Consider the following 14,980-nt stretch of genomic DNA (forward strand, 5'->3'; position numbering starts at 1 on the left):
TACCAAAAATACATCAATAAATAAATAAGAAAACTGAAAGGTTTTACACTAGACTAGTAGGATGCAACATGCAGATAAATACATCTACCTGAGAAGATGCCTATACTATTTTCAATTCATTAAGGTATTCTATTGTCTTATTCCTTGAGTGGTTTCTAGAAGAGATACTTAAAATGGTCCTGACTTCTTTGCTACTTGAGAAATAACTCAAAATAAAAACAAGGAATCAAGGGTAAACCCATAAAATTCTTCCTTAGTGACAGCACTTAGGGGTGAAGCTACCTTAAATTGTATCTGTAGCACTTGTGGGGGGGTACTGCCTCTAACAAGTACAGTAGACAATGTACTTTAACATTTTAATTTGCAGAATATAAAGATTAAACTAATACTAGACTTGGGAGAAGGGAAAAGGTGATCTGAATAAAATGCCATCAGATACCTTCACAGGTAATCATATTGTGAATGGGGAGCCACAAGACTTGCGGGGGATATATCTCAGAAATAAAGTGCTTACCTAGCATGCATGAGGTTCTGGGTTCAAGCCCCAGAACCAGTACCGCCAGACTGAGAGATAAAATATAACTTTTTAATGCGGTAAATAATTTTAAGTGTGACAAAAATTAAAATAACTCTAAGATACAAGTCACTTTAAAATATTGGCTTACCTTAAATTTGAACTTCTAAACTTTAAAAACTCAACCAAAATTAGTTTCCAGTTCAAAAAAAGAACTATTTGCAAAGCTTTTAAAAATAACATTCCTGCCAGAAGTGGTGATATACACCAGGCATCCCAGCTTTTCAGAAGGCTGAGGCAGGAAGATCACAAGTTTGATGTCTAACTAGGCAATTTTAAGGAGATCTTGTCTCAAAATAAATAAATGAAAAGGCTGGGGTGGGAGTTGTAGTTCAACGCTCCCTGAGTTCAAACTTTAGTACCACCAAATAAAACAAAACATAACCAAAAAAATTAACATTCTCATACTTGAAAAAAACTGACAATGTTTGGCTGAAATATGATACTTTTTCCAGCTTACCATTTGCCTACAATGGTTTTGCCAGCAACGATCAATCTTCTTTAGAAAAAGAACACTATCCAATGAATCCATGAGCTATATGTTAAAGATAAAGTGCTCGATACAATATACGCAACGTAAAAGACCATTTGTCTTATATATGGAATATACTGTATATGAAATGAAACTCAATTATTAATTATTGAACAAAATACAATTTCTTAATTGGCAGAAACAGTTTAGATCCCATTAAAAAACACATTTAAGAACCAAGCCTTTTTTGTTGGTACTGAGGATTGAACTCAAGACCTTGCGCTTGTAAGACAGTCACAGAGCTAAATCCCCAGCCCAAGAACAAATCTTAAATATAATTGAGCACCATGCTTTCAATTTATGATTTCCCTCAGAAGATTATCTTTCCTCAAATGGGAATTTGTTAGAACAAAAGAGTAAAACACATAGAGAAATTTCATTTCATGAATATGACATGTAGATTTGAACTCTAATTTAAAGCTGAAAAGTCAAACATTTGTCTCTTACTTTAGAAACACAAAGGACAAAAATAACCAATCCACAAAACACATGCAATTCTACTTTAAGCTGGGTCAGGGAGGGAGGGAGAAGACAAAAATGTAACGTTTTTTAAAAAAAGGATATTCTCTGAATTGGTGAATTTGTGCTTTGATGTGATCTTCACAAATCTGTCTCAGTTGTTTGTATAAGTTCGCAGAAATCTTGTAAGAACAGAGATTTTCTACAGCCTGAAAGATTAAACATATGCTTTCTTAGGAAGAGGATAGAAGGTTTGTATCTCAGTTATTTATATAAATTCTCATTATTTTGATATTTCTACCACATCAGCTTATTAAAATGAGTTTTTCATTCATTTAAGACACAATTCAGGACCAATGTACATTTAAAAAAAAGTTAAGTGCTCACTTAGGCAGCACATATACTAAAATTTGAACAATACAGAGATTAGCATGGGCCCTGCCCAAGGATAACACTCAGATTTGTGAAGTGGTCTATATATATATTTTTTAAATTATTTATTATTGCCTTAGAGGTTAAGCAGTGAAGGAATCAAGCCAAGTTCCACTCTGTGAGAATAACCAATTTGTAATAACTGCTACATATAAAAGCTGTGTTATTCTTTAAAATGTTAATTATTTTCACAAGCAGAATTCTATTTCAAGTTTAAAGATAACCTCACTAATTGTTTATATATCAGATGGATCAGGGATTCCTACCTCAAATGAATTAAAACTTATACTTCCTTGGGTTTTCCCAAATAGAATAAAGCAGAAATTATTGCTAACAGTATTAAAATAAGTATGGTACAATTAAATACCAAGAAAACTTCTCTAATTCTTCAGTTCACAGAAGTTTGAAAATTTGCACATCTGAATAAACATTATTTACAAAAGAAATGACTGCATTTTTACAATTGATAGTTGAACTGGTCTTCTATTATACTCAAGTCCCAAAAAGAACAAGCTTTAGATTTCAGTTTCTTACACGTATCAAAATCTTTCAAATTTAAAACAAGCATGGTCAATTTCTGGTGAACTCAGATATAATCTACAATCCCAACAGGGATTCACACCACAAGAGAAGACAAAAAAACCCATTAAAATAAACTCCAGAGGGGGCAGCATCCGAGTTTTGTCGGTGTTGAATTTTATGAATACATATATAGTTGAATGTCATTCTCAGTGTGCATGTCCAGTAAATAAATTAGCAGATGAAAAGAAAGCTTAAAGAAACCTACTTATACCATTGGAGGGAAGTTACTACATCTCACCAGGAGACAGAAAGCCAATGAGATTCAGCAGATCTGGAGGTATAGGAAAGCTGAGTCTCCTCTGGCCACATTCCATGAGACCTGGTGTTAGGCCACAAATGCCTAAAGGTATGTTAATATTTATTTTATGCACCTTTCTGTTCACACTGGTCCTCTTCACACTGTCCTCCTTCCTCCAGTATTCCACTCATTGTATTTCAAAGTTCTTTTTGAATGCCTGACCCATTTTCTCAGCATTTCTCATTTCCCTGCCTAGATTTTGTCATGTGACTTAGTGTATATGACATCTTCTTGCTTTTCCCAATTCCAGAACTTCTCTAAATCCTGCTTATCCAATTCCCTTCCGCTATGCTCTTTCTCCCATAAACCAGTTCATGACACATCTATTTATCTTCTCATATGAGACAAATACACACTAGGTCCCACTTCTTCCAGTGAGTTCTTAGTTGCCTCAGCTGCCAGTGAATCCAAAAGGTTTTGCACCAATCATACCACACTGGTTTATCATTAAGTCAAAACTATTTATCTTTTGATAAATCCTGACTTCTTGACTCTCTTTAATGTTAGAAAGCATTCACGTCGTAATGCATCCTTAAGTTCTTTAATACTTTTTGGTCTTGTAAAGAAGATATAGTAAGTATTCAAGAAGTAATGTTTGGCACACTCCTATAATTCTAGCACTTGGGAGGCTGAGGCAGGAGCACACCTCGAGCTCAAGGTCAACCTGGTCTACATAGCAAGTTCAAGGGCAGCCTGAAATACAAAGCAAGACCCTGTCTCAAAAAACAAAGCAAAAACAAATATATTTGCAACTGTTGTTCATGTAATAGAATGAGAAAACTGACCAGAAAGATGTAATAGTATGTTAGGTGCTGAAGTGGGGATAAGCAAAGAGCTGAGGACCTTAACCTGGCCTTTAGGCAACTTTAAGTCAGGAAAACTTTTCTGGTCAGGAGTAAAAAGGCAGAGGAAAATGGACAAAAAAACTAGTAATAGTGAGACATAAGCTAGGTCATCATCTGTGTTTAAAAGGAAGGTGTTTTAAGAAGTACAAGGTTCGCTGGGGGTACAGCTCAGTGGTACAGTGCTTGCCTAGGAGGCATAAGGCCCTAAGTTCCAATCTCAGTACCCAAAAAATAATTTAAGGCAAGAACATCCAAGGTGAGTTTGGGGTCAAATTCAAAGGGAACACTCTACTCTAATTTAGCTTCAAATACTACATAGTAACACAAACCAAATCTTCCTTCCTCAACAATCTTTCAAGTAGTTTGCATCTACAGTATTGTTATGGATAAATCTCATAATAGGTGTAAAAAGGTAAAGGATAGAATTAGATGGTTCATGATCTATTCTCACTTATGCAAAAAATTGAACAAACAAATACAAATATACATAACTGCTTTTACATACATAAAATATTTCTGGAAAGATACCAAAAAATCTAGTAATGTCCTCAGCGGAAAACTAGCTAGGAGATTGAAAGATGGGGCAGAGGTGAGACTTTTCACTATATGCTTGTTATGGCTTGTATCTAGATGCCCCTCCCCAAAGCCTCATGAGCTCATATGTGGGCCACTTGGGAGTGACTGGATCACGGGTGTGTGATACTGGATTAGTCTACTAACTGGTTGAGCATAGTTCTTGGTGTGGATTTATTGGAGAGAAGGCCACCCTGGGTGTGGGCTGTACCAACAAATGACCCTGCAGTCTAGATGGAATACAAAGGGAAAGAAGGAAGGTTCACTGCCTTCTGCCTGCCATGCTATGGACTGTTTCTCCTCTGCCATGCCACCCTGTTTTTGAGTCAGCCAACTACAGACTGAAACCACTACATGTAAACTATGAGCTAAAATAAACCTTTCCTCCTTTATTTGTGAGTGTAAGATATTTTGTCCCAGCAATGACAAAGTAACTTAGACAATGCTATATAGTATTTCTTGGGCTTTCAACCAAATATATATATTAAGTATTTTAAAAAACTTAAACTACTTGCTTTCCTAAATAAAAGACTCCTGCCATTTTCTCCACTACCGAGGACACTTCTTAGCTGGGGATCCAAGGCCTGGTCTTACCATTTTAGTCTCATGTCTGATGATAACCTTATACAACCCTGTAATCTAAGTACTTAGCTTTCCTTATTTTTAAGCAAGGTTGTCTGGAGTAATCATGTATGCCAAGAAGTTTTATTTTCTTCCAAAATGTTCTAAACTTTTTGATCCCAAGGCACATTAAAAAAATTTTTTATGGGCTGGGGATGTAGCTCAGTGGTGCCACACCTGCCTGGCAAGCACAAGGTCCTCAGTTTGACTACTGGTACCAGAAAAAAATTCATATCACAATCCATTGCACATAAATTCATGCACTGAAACAAATCTTTGCAAAATGGCATGTCATTCCTATGTGTGACACATTTTGAGATCTACATTTCTTTTTTAAAATGCTGAATAAAGGACTGAGGGTGTAGTTCAGTGAGAGTACTTGCCTAGCACACTATGGACCTGAACTCAATTCCAAGCACCACAAAAATATATCTATTATCTGTATCTATATACATGTATACTAACTATAAACTAATAATTCCATGAACCTACTGGAACATAAGCATCTTAGGGGGCAAAGACTAAGTGATTTCTGTCATCACCAACATGTCTGGAGCTTTGCACACAGTAAGCATTCAGAGTCCAGAATGAATGAGTGCTTACTAAACCACTCAGTATCTTGTTTCCTGCTTGGATAGAAACAGGAATAAGATAGTCTCAAATCACTAAAGAGCTTGAGATAAGCTCTGTTTTATTATAGATCTTTAAAATGTGCTTTTTGAAATACATTAGTTATTTTACATTTCACTAAGTAACACTGGGAATCTCTGGAGTTCGGCCTAATATACTGCTAAAATCATCTCAGATCTCAAATGTACCTATTTATATTAAACATATTCTTGATAGTTTAACAAGTCCTTTAAATAAAATTCATTTTTACTTTAACTCCCCATTAGTGGCAAATGAGGTATTAAATCCTCTGAAAGTAGCCAGATACAACGCATATTCTAGTAAGGTTTTAACCTTTATTCCTCCAAATCCCAGCCCCCTCCATCAAATTCCACACACATTAAAAATTTGTTTAGCTGGGTACTGTGGTGCACACCTGTAATCCCAGCACTCAGGAGGCTGAGGCAGGAAGATCACCTCGAGGCCAACCTGGGCTACATAGTGAGTTCAGGGCCAGCCTGAACTACAAAGTGAGATACTGTCTCAAAAACAAACAAAAAATACCCCAAAGAAAATGAAAACAAGAAGCAAGTAAAATGCAAAGGTTTGCTTAACAGACAATAAAACAAATACAACTTTCTCGTCATGGTGCTAAACTCTAATCCTCTGCTTAATGGGTTGGATCTTAATTTTTCAACTCCAAAAAAAGGGTAAAATACACCAAAAAACTTTTCAAAAATTGATAATAGTAGTAAAGTAAGTTACATCTTTTTGCAGAAAAAAATCAATCATAAAATGAAACTTAATTACTTTTCTTGTTTACATCTAACAGGTCTTAAGTAGATCTGAAAATCATCAAGGACTAAGAATTTATAATTGCACATTTTTAAAAAACAGCAGTGATAATACTGATAACAATTCAGTAGAAAAAGGAGAAATATATAATACATAACAGATTAAGTCTGAAACATCAATAGGTTGACAGCAGTTAGACTTACAAAGAATCTAAGAGCTAGTGATCAACACTGTTAAGAATCTATCTTGCTCTCCTATAACCATTGGCAGCTTAAATAATCAGACTTTACAATGATAAAACTTTACTGAGATGGATGCACAATTTGCTTTCTGTCCTGTGGTCACCTACTATATAAATGAATCATGAAAAGTTCATTATTTAAGAATATTTCAGAAAGGGCGGGGAAAGATTTAGCTGAGCGGTGCCACTGCCTGCCTCACAAGAGCAAAGTCCCGAGTTTGATCCCAGGTACCAAAAAAAAAAAAAATCAGAAAAAGCCAACCAGAGTTCCCATTATTAATGAAGGATAAAATTATTTTCATCAGAACTGAAATATGGACTAGTGAGTGCAGTGAACCTATGGCATGCATGCTGCAGCAGGCTGTTATTCAAAGGCCAAAAAGGTTTACCATCACCGGACTAGATTTTCTTCAAAGATAATAGCTAGATATTTATACTAAGGATACATATACTCTCACACGTCAACTTCCATGAGTTCCAAAAAGGGCAGCTGACTTTAAAACACTATGCAGCTAATTATACAAAAGCCAAGATTACGAGGGGAATAACCTTACTATTTAAAATACTACTTGGTAAAAAAACTCACCTTAAAATAAAAATTCCAACTGTAAGATACTGAATATAAAAAGAGGACCTATTCCTGAGAAGTGCAGAGGAACACAGTTCCTAGAGTGTTCCTATTATTTTTTTCAATTTCACTAATGGTGTCTACTGAAGCATATTTGGAATGTAATCTATTTATCAGCCAGCTGTTCTGGCCTAGTATGGATTTATGATTTTAAAATGTGTGGCTATAGAGCTAAAATAAAATGTAATTTTAAGTAGATTTATTTTTCTGCTGGGTGTGATGGTGCATGCCTGTAATCCCAGCACTCAGAAGGCTGAGGCAGGATTGCTGTGAGTTCATGGTCACCCTGGAGTACATAGTAAGTTCAAGGCTAGTCTGAACTAATAGCAAGACCTTGTCTCAAAAAATTTTTTAAAAAAAGTGTGAATAGGAGGGACTACACAAAGTACTTTTTTGTAATATTTTATTTAAAACTAAACAACCTGGTCATATAAGTAATGCTAAGACTCCCCATTTTGGCAGGCATGGTGGCACATGCCTGTAATCCCAGCACTTGGGAGGCTGAGGCAGGAGGATTGCTGTGAGTTTGAGACCTGCCTGGGCTACACAGTGAGTTCCACGCCAGTCCCAACTACATAGTGAAACCCTGTCTCTCAAAAAAAAATGACTCCCCATTTTACAAATGAGGAAACTTAAGACTCAAAGAAGTAACTTACCCAAAGTTTTACCATTAGTAGCAGATCTATAATCTAAAGTATATAAATTGCCAGGCATGGTAGCCCATGCCTGTAATCCTAGCTCTCAGGAGGCTGAGGCAGAAGGATCGCTATGGGTTCAAGACCAGCCTGGGGTACATAGTGAGTTCCAGGTCAGTCTCAACTACATAGTGAGACCCTATTTCAAAACAACAACAAAAATAATAAATAAAGTATATAAATCAACCCAAGTTAATACACTCAACCATTGATCTATTATTCGCAGTCAATCAGTAACAAACAAATAACCTGGTAGTCCCAGGTACTTGGAAAGCTGAAGCAAGAGGGTCACTTGAGTGCAGGAGCTGAAGACCAGCCCGAGCAACATAGGGAGACCTTGCCTTAAACAAACAAACAAACAAATAAAAAAATCCCAAAACAAACCTAACAAAAAGCTAAAGAAAAAAAAGCAAACTACCAAAGAAACGAAAGCCGAAATATTAACCAGTGCCTCACTCCTCCAAGATTTCAAAATTGTCAAGACCCAATAATTTTAAGACGGGCATATGTGGTGACCAGCCAGGAATGCATAGTGAGACCTTGAAAAGAAAAGAAAAGAGAAAGGAAGGAAGGAAGGAAGGAAGGAAAGAAAAAATTTAAAACTCAGGTATAGTTCTCATTTAAAATTAATACAGGGCCAGGGATTTAGCTCAGTGGCACTGCACGTGCCTTGCAAGCGCAAGGTCCTGAGTTTGATCCCTGGTATAGCAAAAACAGAAACCAAAACAAAAAATCTCTGCAAAATTAACACAAAGCCAAGCATGGTGGCATACGCCTGTAATCCCAGTACTCCAGAGGCTCAGGCGTGAGGATGGTTGCAAGTTCAAGGCCAGTCTGAACTACATAGTGAGACTCCATCTCCCCCCAAAAAACAAAACCAAACCAAAAATAAATAAAATTAAAAAGACAGTGTTTCCTTATTGTAAATGCACTCTGAATAATAGCATGTTCTTTTCTAGCAATTAAAGCCTAGTAGACATTACATACAACCTATCCCAGAGAAATCCATGTTTAAGCTTTAATGCCAAAAAGACAAAATGGATTTTCATGCAAAAAAAAAGTTATGGGTGAAGATATGCCAGCAAGTATTTACCTCAGGGAGAGTGCTATAAGGGTTTGGATAACTTTTGCATCACTACAGATTTTCCATATCATTCACTTTTAGGAGAGCATTTTTTAATTACATTTCAAGGAATCAAAAACAAGTACCTGCATTATGAAATAACTTCACCTCGTTAACTTCCTTTTTGAACTTGAACATCTCAAAATAATCTGACAACAATCCAAAGCAGCATTTATAGCTGGGCGTGGTGGCTCACGCCTGTAATCCCAGTACTCAGGAGGCTGAGGCAGGAGGATTACTGCAAGTTCAAAGCCAGCCTGGGCTACATAAGTTCAAGGCCAGCCTGAACTACATAGCCAGACCCTGGCTCAAAACAAAAAAACAAAAAAACAAAAAAACAAAGCAGCATTTATAAAATTATGGTCAAAAACAGTAAGAGCCAGGCACGGTGGCACATGCCTGTAATCCCAGCACTCAGAGGTCTGAGACAGGAGGATTGCTGCGAGTTTGAGACCAGCCTGGGTTACATCGTGAGTTCAAAGCCAGCCTGAACTACAGAGCGAAACGCTGCCTCAAAAAAACAAAACAAAACAAAACAAACAAACACAAAAACCAATAAAAGAGCTAGAAACAAATGCTTTTAAATGTGTTATAGCAGGAGTATAGTACTATGAAAAATGCAACAGTGAAAAGTTATTAACACTTGTGACTAGACTAAAGAAATGCAACTGAATAAAACTTATGAAGCGTTAAGAAAGTAAAAACAAAAAATGTAAGCCATAAACTCTTAAAGCAAAAAGATTTAACAGAATCAATTCATCAAGGAAATTACTTTCAAATCAAAATCTCAGGAAAAATATTGAAAGTAAAGAGGGCTCATTAACAACTATAGTTAACATTTGTTGTAAATACAAAATATATAAACAAGTTACTGAAATTAAATAGGTTGTATAATAGCACATCTAAATAAACACCAAATACATATACAAACGAACATTTCTTTTCCTAAAGTAAAACAATTTAATTGCTTCAAACGCAACACTACAGTATGTTATTAGTGAGGGAAAAATAGTGTAGGAATCAAGCATTTGAGTTTGACTCCCCATGTTCTGCCAATATAACTCTGGGCAGGTTATTTAGCTTCTGTGAGACTCAGTCGTCTTGTCAATAAAGTATGGATAATTACTACAAAATCTATGCAGAGTTTCTGTAATGTTTAAATGAGATAACAGATGAATCTGCTTTGCAGGTCTCACACACACTATATGAAGAAAAGGAACTAGACCACATGATCTCTGAAGGCCTTTCTAACTCTAGATCCACAATTCTACTTTTATTCTTGTGCAACTCAGGAGCCACATATGTAATATTCCAAAGAAGCCAAATGAGGTGGACTTATCTTTACATAACAGCTTAGTATTACTGCTACCGTCTGACAATTAAGTAGCACTGTCACTACCTGTTGAGCACTGTTCTGAGTGTTTTTGCAGGTACTGACTCATTTAATTCTCTCTACAACAGAAACTGGTGATCTCAAGTAATATATTCTAAGTGAGAAAACTATACTGTATTGTATTTTATGAAAAAGCTTGACTAACGCTATCATCTTACATTTATATATCATAGTGCTTCATTAAGGTATTTTTCACAAACATCTTATTTGATTCTTATACATAACCCTGAAAGAAAGATACAGCAGCTATTATTTTCCCTATTTTAGAGAGGAGGAAACAACAGGGTTTAGTACCTTGCCTAAAATCACAAAAATACACCAGTCAAAATTAGATCCCAAACCTAATCGAGTTCACTTATCACAATACTACCTCTGCAAATAAAATACAAAAACTAAAAAAACTTAAACATTGAACTGACATACTTTTTACAAGGTACTCATCAAGCTACTAGACTCAGAAGTTTTTTTAAATACCAATACTAATGCAGTAACACAAAATAACTGCTTCCACTGACTGTGTCAAAACACAGTAGGGCATAACTTCTTAGTGGCAAGTCTAAATCAGTAATTGCTTGATATATTTAATAATGACCAATTTGTTAAAGAAAAGAAACAAATCTGAATCTCATACTAAGTTGCTGGGCTATAACTTGCTGCTCATTTTTAGGTTAAGATGTACCTTGTAGACCAGGCGATAGAACAAACAGCAAAAGCAAAGCAAACAATGGCAAAAAGCTACTAATAAGGAGGCAGCATAATAAAAAATGTGAAGAATACATGTATGTCTTGAGGGCTTTCCTACAGGTGGGTACCACAACAAAGCAAGAATTGTCAGAATAAAAAAAAAAGAATTGTCACAATAGAATGACAGGTCACCATAAATCATCTTTAGGATTTATGCTACAGGATTTTATTACATAAAACCTCTATTACACCAAGGTATAAAACTAAATCCTCATCAGAAGGGTCCAATTTGTACCCACAATTTACGCAAGAGTATGTGGTCTGATTATAAAAGAGTACACTGATCAATGAAGAAATTATAATTAAAGGAAACCAGAGTGTACTTAAGGACCCATTTCAGAAAGTAAAAACCCTATGCACCCAATTTATGTACAGTAAATCAAATCTAGTTATCCACATTAATACATACCTGGTAGAGCTCTTCTAAATTGTACTTAATTGAAGTACTATTCTGAATAGCTTCCACTGCTTCTTTCAGTTTCTGCCATGTTTCATCCGTGTAGTTTTCTGGTAACTTAGGTTTATCTAGAGGACATGTGAAAGACTGGCATTAGAATAACTGGTGGGACACAGTACACTACAATCCATAAAACTGAACAGCACTGCGATTTTTAGGATGACTGTGATAGAACTATTATGTCTAAACATTAATATGACTACTATACTTAAACTCAATATAAATGAAATTGAAAATATCAGAATACTGTTCAAGTCATTTTGACTCATCTACTAAAACTGAAGGCAAAAAAAAAAAATAACTGGTGAAGGTTTTAAAATCCCCTATTGATTGTACTGCTTCAAACAATAATAATTAAAGCATGACACGTGATGATCCTGCTCTTATCCTAACATACATAGTCAAGGTTGACATGAAATCTTGTACCTGAGATTTAAAATACTGAGAGTCTACTACGTACAAGATATTTTATAAAATTCTTAATCTACCCAACAATGCCCTAGGTTATTATTATTCCTAATTTATGACTGAGGAAACTGAGGCCGAAATTCAGTTGGTAAGCTTGTCCAAGGTCACCTCCCTAGTAATGGCAAAACTGGGATTTTAGTCCAGGTCTGTTTAACCCTCAAATTTATGCAGCATCTACAGAAATGGAGAGAAATATCTTAACTCGGTTTTAAACTGTTTCTAAGCAGAAAAAAATATTTTTTTAATTAAAACATCCAAATGACTCCAAAACATAGGCAACAATTTCAGAATTAACAGAAGCCTCTTAATCAAGGCTTTAAACTTCACTGGTCAGCTATTAGTGATTTTTATAAATGAAAGCATCCAAATGCCTTAATAATGTATCTTTATTTTAGGAAGGAGCGAAAAATAAAATCTCTGAAATCAATTTGTTGATGCAATTAGGATCATAGCCCATCTTTTAAAAATTTTTGGCTATTAAATCGATATATCTATAAGTGAAATAATAAACACATCAAGTCAATTACAATTCATATTCATATTCACTTTAGAAGCTATACTATTACACCAGAAAGAATACAACTCTCTTGAGAACCTGAGGATGGGAGTGATATAAAAAGAGTTCAAAATAGACAAATACAGTGTAACTTGTGCTTGAGATAAAACTAAACATATTCCTTATTTCTACACTAAAGTTGAAGTATAGAAAATGTAATTTCCTCAAACTATTATTTAGCAACAAGGCACTTACACCGTAAATATTACTTTAGTTCATTCATTTACTTCTCCATTTAATGAACATTTTAGCATCTATTATTGGCCAGTTAAGAGTTCTGAAGTCAGAAAAATAAACACATTCAACAGATAATAATTTTGCTCACATAATTTTATATGCTGATTATACGTGCATCCATGCATTCATATTACTGTAACTCAGACACGTGACTCGTGCACATAAACACAACATAAGCAAATTTTCCTAAGAGCTGTAATCAATACTCTAAAACCCATTTTGGTGGTGAAAAAATGTACTAATTGTATCTTTAGTGGTACTTCTGTGTACACAATATTTTTTCACTTCCAAAATCTATCTTTGGAAAAAAATAGAGACCCTAAATATTTTTCTCCAAGAGTTTCATGACTATAGTACTCAACATCATACACCTACTTATAAATTTTATTTGAGCATAGGAAGATCACTAGTGCTACCTGCATTTCTAGAGACTGGAGAATGTGGCCTAGAGAGCAGAAAAATAAAAATCACACTATGGCCAAGGTTCACTATGCACCTGAAATAAATAAACCTCTTTGGAGTACAAAATTTCTCACCTATAAAATCCGGATCAATCATACCGTAGATTGTCAATGTTATAAGGAATAACAGACATTAATAGCTAAAATAGGTTGATAGAGACTTGAAAATACTGCACAGAAACACCCGGTGTGTTTCAGCACAAGTCTACTAACCACCCCAGAAAATGAGCCCTCCACCAAAAAGAGGGCCTCCCCTCCACCTCACTAATTATGCATAAAACATTAGGCCACCTCTATACTGTTTAATATATTAACATAAACAGAGCACGTGACCGCTCAAGTGTCAAATCCTTAGTAGGTGATTATGGATAATGGTCTCGGTTACCTTTAAAGTTCTTGATCACTAACTTCTTAGCAGAGCCGGGCTTGCTGTTAGCAAAGCTAGAGGCGGTGGTAGATTTGGCTAGGCCGTTTGCATGATGTCCCGAAGCCACAGAAGAGATTAATATACTCTTATTTTTAAGTTGCTGCTGCTGAGATGTTGCAGCAGTTGGTGATGAGGAGGAGGAGGAGGAGGAGGATTCCTCAGCCATCTTCGCATCAAACCCTACAAACTCCAGGGTGTCTTCAAAACGCAGCTTCTTCGGTATTGGTACGTGGCTGGAAGCAGCCACGGAAACCCCCTGGCAGAAGGACGAGGTTGAAGAGGAAGCCGAATCCCTGGGTTGTAAAGGAGTGGAAGAAGAGGAAGAGGTGGAATCAAAGTCTTCTCTCTCGTTACTACTGTTACTGCCGCTACTGCCGCTACTGCTGTTTAACTTTCTCTTCTTGGCAGAGATGGGAGGAGTGGTGCTGGTATTACCATCAGTGGCAGATCTGACCTCCTGAGCAGCAGCAGCAGCTGAGGGAGTGGGGGAAGAAAAACCTGTTGGAAACATGAAAATAGCGGGGTCAACAGGCAGAGGAGCATCAAAACCCTACGTTTATATGCCTGCGTGCGTGTTGGAGAGAAAGTGGCAATGCTAGAGGGGGAAGGGAAGAAAGAAGAGAGGAGAAACACAGAGGACGAGCAGGAAAGTGAAGAGGGGAGCACACCGGGGGGAATGGAAGGGTTTGGGAAGGAGGATAGGCTGACACCAAGAGCGAGCAGAACGGTGGGGGGGAGCGAATGAGGAGGCAGACAGGTAAACGGCCCTGCCGTCCCTCTCCCCTGCTGTTCGATCTCTCTCCCCCCTTTCGGTAGGAGCGACTCTGAGTCTGCGAGGCTGCAGCTCCTCCTCCTTTTCTCCCTCTATGGAGGGGGGGGGATGCTGTGGTTGGGGGAAAGGGAGGGGGAGAGAACCAGGTCTTGTTATTGTCAATAGCACAAGAGGCTAAAGATGGCGCCACTTCCGGTCACGCGGCGCCGAGGGAGAGGCGGTGTCTCTCCCCGGGAGTTGGGGGAGGAGGGATGGACTGCAGCCGCCCGCAGGACTGATGAGCCGGCTGACGGTGGGGCGGAGTGAAAGGGACAGCTAAAGTGCCCTGAACGCTCGCGTTAGTCCGCTCCCAGGCTTGCTCGTCTTCCCTTCCCTGGTAGCACCCTCGTCCCCTGGCCCAGCGGTAGTTCCCACCCCTTCCTTAACGGACTCCTAAGGGGGCTCCGCGCCGCAGCGCC

The 14,980-nt window shown here is 37.1% G+C and overlaps 1 protein-coding gene and 1 non-coding gene across 3 annotated transcripts in view; one reads left to right on the forward strand and one right to left on the reverse strand.

The window, feature by feature from the left end:
• Positions 1 to 14,738, reverse strand: part of Cul4b (cullin 4B) — a 37,357-nt gene extending 22,619 nt beyond the window's left edge. Inside the window, exons 1-4 of one of the 2 annotated variants that reach the window (XM_010629570.3) lie at positions 13,709 to 14,738; positions 11,554 to 11,669; positions 1,671 to 1,774; positions 1,035 to 1,104 (exon numbers count right to left, since the gene is read on the reverse strand). In XM_010629570.3, the coding sequence (XP_010627872.1) occupies positions 1,035 to 1,104; positions 1,671 to 1,774; positions 11,554 to 11,669; positions 13,709 to 14,261 (843 nt within the window). In that variant the 5' untranslated portion in view covers positions 14,262 to 14,738. The remainder of the gene's footprint in view (positions 1 to 1,034; positions 1,105 to 1,670; positions 1,775 to 11,553; positions 11,670 to 13,708) is intronic. The other variant, XM_010629571.3, reaches the window with a different exon arrangement.
• On the forward strand, positions 1,945 to 2,048 carry LOC117284831. The gene has a single exon (XR_004515909.1). It is a non-coding gene; the product is annotated as a U6 spliceosomal RNA (small nuclear RNA).
• Positions 14,739 to 14,980: the final 242 nt, after the last annotated feature.

The sequence above is a fragment of the Fukomys damarensis genome, unplaced genomic scaffold (genome assembly GCF_012274545.1).
Source record: "Fukomys damarensis isolate Sample0158 unplaced genomic scaffold, DMR_v1.0_HiC HiC_scaffold_39, whole genome shotgun sequence".
Classification (NCBI taxonomy): Eukaryota; Metazoa; Chordata; class Mammalia; order Rodentia; family Bathyergidae; genus Fukomys; species Fukomys damarensis.